This window comes from Chiloscyllium punctatum, chromosome 5 (genome assembly GCF_047496795.1).
Source record: "Chiloscyllium punctatum isolate Juve2018m chromosome 5, sChiPun1.3, whole genome shotgun sequence".
In the NCBI taxonomy this organism is placed as follows: Eukaryota; Metazoa; Chordata; class Chondrichthyes; order Orectolobiformes; family Hemiscylliidae; genus Chiloscyllium; species Chiloscyllium punctatum.
In genome coordinates this window covers 98,547,072-98,553,685 of record NC_092743.1, presented here as the reverse complement: position 1 = coordinate 98,553,685, position 6,614 = coordinate 98,547,072, and the positions used below count along the sequence as shown (strand labels likewise).

The following is a 6,614-nucleotide window of genomic DNA, read 5'->3' as shown; positions in this document are numbered from 1 at the left end:
AAGTCAATGGTTATGTGAAGCAGGTAGAAAATTGGTGGTAAAGACACAATCAAATCAGCCATGATCTTACTGGAATTCAGGGCAGTCTCGAAGGGTCAATTTGCATAGATCTACTACTTGTATGTTTGTACCTTCATCTTCATTACAAAGTGCACTTGTCATGGTGCGATGATTAATAGTTATGATAATGAAATAATTTATATCATAACATAACAGTGACATGAGGAGTCATGTGCAAGAGGGGTGACCTTATAGAGGTTTACAAAATTATGAGGGGCATGGATAGGATAAATAGACAAAGTCTTTTCCCTGGGGTCGGGGAGTCCAGAACTAGAGGGCATAGGTTTAGGCTGAGAGGGGAAAGATATAAAAGAGACCTAAGAGGCAACTTTTTCACACAGAGGGTGGAATGAGCTACCAGAGGATGTGGTGGAGGCTGGTGCATTTGCAACATTTAAGAGGCATTTGGATGGGTATATGAATAGGAAGGGTTTGGAGGGATATGGGCCGGGTGCTGGCAGGTGGGACTAGATTGGGTTGGGATACCTGGTCGGCATGGACAGGTTGGACCGAAGGGTCTGTTTCCATGCTGTACATCTCTATGACTCTAAGAAGCTGAGAGTTGGAATAGGTTACAATAGACAGATATAGTAAATCAAGAACATATTATAGAATCCCTGGCATGTGGAAGGAGGCCATTTGGCCCATCAAGTGCACATTGCCCACCTATCAGTATTCCACCCAGACCTACCTCACTACCCTATCCCTGTAACCTTGCACTCCCATGGCTAATCTACCCAGCCTGAACATCACTGGACACTATGGGCTATTTAGCATGGCCAATCCACCTAACCTGTACGTCTTTAGACTGTGGGAGGAAACAGGAACACACAAAGGAAATCCTCATGGAAGAATGTGCAAACTCCACACAGTCACCTGAAGCTGTAACCTGACCAAGGTCCCTGGCACTGTGAAGCAGCAATGCTAACCACTGAGCCACAGTGCTGCCCTTATGGTGTAAATAAAGGAGTTTTGAAGAAATAAACTGGAATTGGAATTGAATGCAAGTCACACACAGGTCAGTGAAACTACCCAAATCCAGAACAAGCTACAGTGACGAGTGATCAAAATTGTATTCAAAGTGGAACTAAATCACATGTGTCTGTGTATTCCACTGCCCTCAACCCAAAAAGACAGAAAGAAGGCCAGAACATGAAATGACAAATGGTCTGCTTTGCGATAATGACTCTTTGGGAAACTTTTGCTCTCGGGGCAGTTTTGGGTTGCAAACTCTGGTTGACGTAATCCCACAAGTTTCATCATAAGTCCTCCCACTTCTTACTCTTGCACCACATCAAACTTTATATCTTTATTGAAAGTTTGTTTTAACAAATAAAATCATTCCAATAATGTTATTTTTCCTCCTGGTTCGCTTGTGGCACTGTCTGAGATTCCTGCAGGCTCCAAGGAAACGTACAACTCCGCGATAAGTCCACGTCCCACTACAATTTCAGTCTAACTCCTCCTTTTCACCTGTCAGACCTGATTATTGACCCTTTAAAGATTTTTTTTTCTCTCCCTCTGTGGGGTTGATCGTGGTATTTGAAGCTGTTGCTAGGTTTATTCTAGCAATTTCCTCAACTTCCTTGAATGCAGTGCCATACTCCGTGCTTCCGAAACACAGGCAAATCGATGCTTTGTGCGCAGAGCACGGGGACTCTAAAAAAATAACAGTTTGCATGCACGTCTGTTGGTGTGCGATGGGACTGTGTGGTCGGAAGACATACTGTAAGATCCCTGCATGTGTACCGGAAGTTCCCTGTACGGGCTCCGGGCGTATTATTTCCTGTTTACAGGCGGGAAGAGTGAACCTTTTACTGCACTTTTGCCTTTGAATATTTTTGTGTCTGCACGCTGGGGATTTGTTAAAACAAATTTTCTTTCCCCCTCCTTTTCCCGGCGGTTAGAAGATGGCGGCGTTGGCGGAGGCGGGGGAGCCGGACCGGGACCAGGAGCAAGACCAAGAGCAGAACCGGGATGGATCGGCGGCTGGCGCTGCAACAACACCCGGCAACGCAGCAGCGGCAACCCGGGCCGTGCTGGAAGTGGCAATCCCGGGCTCCCGACCTCTGGAACTGCTGCAGTGGAGTGTGAAGGTGGGATGGCCGGTGCAGATCGGCACGGTGCTGGCTCACTGCCAGCCCGTGGATCAAGAGAGCGACGCCGAACGCGAAAGGCCCCGGTCTCGGCCCCAGGAAAAGCGGGTGAAATCGGACCGGGCCGGGGTGGTCAAGGAACTGTGCTGGCAACCGGGCCAAGTAGTGCCCAGCGGGTAAGAAACGATGGAACGTTGTCCGGGGATCGGGGGAAACACTGAGTACACGTCACACTAGGATGGAACGTTGAATTACAATGGAATGTTGCCTGGGCATCAGGGGGATACACAACCCACAACACAACGCGTCACAATGGGATGGAACGTTGCCCGGGGATGGGACAACATCGCAAACCTAGCTCCAAGACACTTTAAGCAGTGGCGAATATTAAACCACTTTTGCAAAACATGTGCAGATCGCACAGGGGAAATGGGTGTGCGTTTCTCCAGTGGAAGGACGAGGAGAATGATTTGTTTTTAATTTGATTGGGGCGGTGGGAAGAGGGAAACAGTTTCTTTTCAAAGGATGCACGATGATAGACGACTTCCATTTCGTTAAGAAATCGCCCGGGTAAGGGGGAAATGAAATTGACATGACAGGTGATTGCTGCGGTTGTATATTCCCTGGCACTATTGTAGATAAGTTGTGGACGTAGGCTGAGCTTGGTCATCTGTTGAAGAACAAGTTTGTGGGTGATTTTGGTGTTTCTGTTGTTTGGAACCCCAGACGTTTCCTGCCCCGCTTTTGTATTTTTAAATTCTGTCCCTCTTGTGGGATATTACTGAGTTATTATAGTTGGCAGCTTCATTGACACTCACAAGAATACATGCTTTTACATATATAGATGGTGGTGAGGTGTGATAGAAAGTAGTTGCTGATCTGATGATCGGACGAAGCAGTACTTTAATTCTAAACTACATGAGTTAGTAACCGACCCAAAGAAAAGTTTCATAAGCGTCTAGGTCTTTCCAACTGACTGTCCAGCAAAACTAAAGAATCAAAGGAGGCTATTCGGCCCATTGTGTACTTGTTACATCTATGCAAAAGCAACTCCTCACCTCATCTGTTCTTCCTCACCCTCCCCCCCCCCCACCGGCCTCCAGACATTCTATATTTATTTTCATTTCAAATTGTCCAGTTCGGTTAAGGGATATGTAGGTTAGGTGCATTAGTTGGGGTAAATGTAGAATAGGGTAGAGTGAATAGCTCTGGGTGGTTGACGCTTCGGAGAGTTGGTGTGAACTTGTTGTGCCAAGGGGCCTGTTTCCACACTGTAGGGATTCTATGATTCCACAGCACTCTTGGGCTTTGCATTATAGGCCATAACTACTCATTGTGGAATAAAGGTTTTCCTCGTGCCACAGTTGGTTCTTTTGGCAGTCACCTTAGATTGTGACCTCTGGTTCTATCCACTTGTCAGTGAATGGAAGTTTTGTCTAGACCCTGCATGTTTTTGAACGCTTCTCTCAAAGCTAACCAAAACCATATCTTCTCCCAAGAGAACAACTCCAGTGTTTCCAGTCTCTCCACGTAACTCCCTCCTTGGGCCAGTCTCATGAGTCTTTGCTGCTGCCTCTCCAATGCTGTCACATCCTTCCTAAAATGTGGTGCACAGATTTGGATACAGTGCACCAGTTGAGGCCAAACCAATGTCTTATAAAGGTCTGTGCCATAACTTTGCTGCTTTTGCGCTGTAAATGCAGCGCCTTTTTATAAAATACAGGGTCTTGTAAGTCAAGCTAACTGCTTCATCAAACTGTCCTGCTGCCTTAAGTGGTTTATATAGAGATCTCTCTGCTCCTGCACCATCATCTGAATTGTACCATTAGGTGAGGCTGTCTCTTTTCTCTTCCCATAAAAGTTAATCAGTTCATAATTCTCTGCTTTAAATTTTATCTGCCACAAGTCTGCCCCATTCTATCAGTCTATTTCCTGTCCCCTTGAAATTAATCAGTTGACCCCTCATGAGTTTGTTATTTGTGTCACCTGAAAATGTTGAAATTGGGTTCCATACACCCAAGATATTAAAATAGAGCAGTAAAAATAGTGCACACAGGCCTGGGGATCCTGTCACATACTCTCTTCTGGCCTGGAAAACAACCATTCGCTGCCATCTCTTTCATGTTATTCAGCCGATTCTGTATCCATGACACCACTGTTCCTTTATTGCATGGCATCAGTGTTGATGACCAGATTAATGGTTGGCACTTTCTCACGAGTCTTTCGGAACTTCTGTCCACTGGTGACACCAACTCACCTCTGTTACTCTCATTAACCCTATCTGGTGCCATGCTTAAAAAACTCACTTAAACACGATCTGGCTGTAATAAATCCACGCTGGCTTTGCTGAGTGAAACCACTTTTATCCGAGTTGATGTTAATGTTTTCCTTGACTATCTTTCTGAAAGCTTTCCCGCTAGGAAAAATGAAATTGACATGACGGGCGATTAGTGCAGTTACACTGACAGACTGCATTGTTGAATGGATTCTTGCATCCTTACGCAAGCTTGTAACTTGTGTAATTCTCCAGTCATTTTGGCACCACCCCAGGATCTAAGGAAGGTTGGAAGGTTATGGCTAGTGACTCAGCAATTTCTACTGTCTCTTCCTTCATTGAAGATGGATGCATCCATCTTCATCAATTTTATCCTATCCAGTATCTTAACAATTCTTTCACTCCAATTTTAGCAGTATCTTCTTCTTTAAAAACAACAGATATAAAGTATCTCATCTTGGCCTCGACTTCCATGCATAAATTCCTGGTTTGGTCCCTCATTTCCTCACCTCCTCTTATTATTTAGATGCTTATTGAAGACTTTGGGATTCCTTTTTTATGTCAGCTCTCAGTTTCTTTTTACACTCTGTATTTTCCTCTCTCACTTCCTTTTTCAGTTTCCCTCTGAGTTTTATATATTCATCCTGGCTCTCACTTGTACTTTTGTCCTGAAACCTGTCATTCAGCATCCTTTTTCTGCTTCATCTTAATGAAAATTTTCTCCATCACTCAGTGCACTCTTTATTTGTATACCTTTCCCCCAGTGGGAATGTGCCTAGACTCTACTTGAACCATACTCTCTTTAAAGACAGCCTTGTTCCATTATAGTTTCGAGTTTCAATCTTTTCCCTGGGCAAGGTCTGTTCTCACTCCACGAATATTGATCTCCCCCCAGTTAGTTTTCCAGTTTCACAATTTTTTTTCATATTTAACCTAAACCTTATAGATATTATGATCACTGATCCTCAAATACCCACCAACTGATTCCAGATTCACCTCATTTCCAGAGTCAGATCCAGCAATGCCTCCCTCCTAGTTGGGCTGATAATTTACTCATCCGCAACATTCTCCTGAACACACTTCAAAAACCTTTCTTACTTTCCTTCCTTTACACTATTGCTGTTCTATTTTCTATGTGAATATTAAATGACCCTCATTTTCACTACTCTATGGTTCTTTCATCTCAGTGTAATTTCCCTGCAGATTTGTTCCTCTGTTTCTCCCAGCTTTTTTTTAAAATCAACTCATTCAGCAATATTATGACAGATCTGAAGAGCAGGTGGGTCTTGAACCCAGGCCTTTTGGCTCAGAGATAAGGAGACTACCACTGCACCACAAGAGCCCTGTCTCTGTGTTCCGCACTAGTTGATGGGATATAGAATAAGCCTGATAATGGAATATAGAATAAGCCTGAGAACCGATTGTTCTTCCTTCATTCTCTATTTTTCCTGAACACTGTGTGTCTGGAAATATTAGGTACCTTTTTTTGTTCAGTTTATCATTGGCACAGCATCATATTCCCATGTTATTAATGTCTGCATCTCACCAATCTTAGTTACCAATTTTGTGAGTTTACATGCATGCACTGTATATGTTTTATGGCATTTCCCCCTTGCTGTCACCCCACCTAATACCTTTCCATTTCAACTATTGTCCTGTCTGCCCCTCAATCCTTTTTGCACCTTGCTTCTCCTGTCTAATGTGATAACCTGGTTTCTGTTCCATTAACAATTTGCTTTAAACACTCCCTAACATCCCTTGCAACGGCCTCATGAAGGCACTGATTTTGGCTCTGTTTCAGTACAGCTCATCCAGACTGGAGGCGTCCCACCTTCCCCAAAACCAGTCGAATGGCTCTATCTCTCCAGCAAGACATTCAATCTGCCCTATCCTTAGAACCACAACATCAGCTGATCAATTTCCCCTCTGAGTGTACTGCTGCCACATTGACCTCAGAGAGGCAGCACACTGTGGTTGCAGTCATGGATTTGTCTGTCTGTTCCCCTAACTATTGAATTCTCTCGTACTATAGCTGGTCCAGTTTGCCTCTTTCCACTGCCATAGAGTCATAGAGATGTACAGCACGGAAACAGACCCTTCGGTCCAACCTGTCCATGCTGACGAGATATCCCAACCCAATCTAGTTCCACCTGCCAGCACCTGGCCCATATCTTTCCAAACCC

At 44.4% G+C, this 6,614-nt stretch overlaps 1 protein-coding gene across 2 annotated transcripts in view; it reads left to right on the top strand.

Annotated features, from left to right (window-relative positions):
* Positions 1-1,571: 1,571 nt before the first annotated feature.
* The window catches only part of ctdp1 (CTD (carboxy-terminal domain, RNA polymerase II, polypeptide A) phosphatase, subunit 1), a 294,156-nt gene continuing 289,113 nt past the window's right edge, over positions 1,572-6,614 (top strand). The window contains exons 1-2 of one of the 2 annotated variants that reach the window (XM_072570837.1): positions 1,572-1,788; positions 1,968-2,332. In XM_072570837.1, coding sequence (XP_072426938.1) covers positions 1,971-2,332 — 362 coding nt within the window. In that variant the 5' untranslated portion in view covers positions 1,572-1,788; positions 1,968-1,970. The other variant, XM_072570839.1, reaches the window with a different exon arrangement.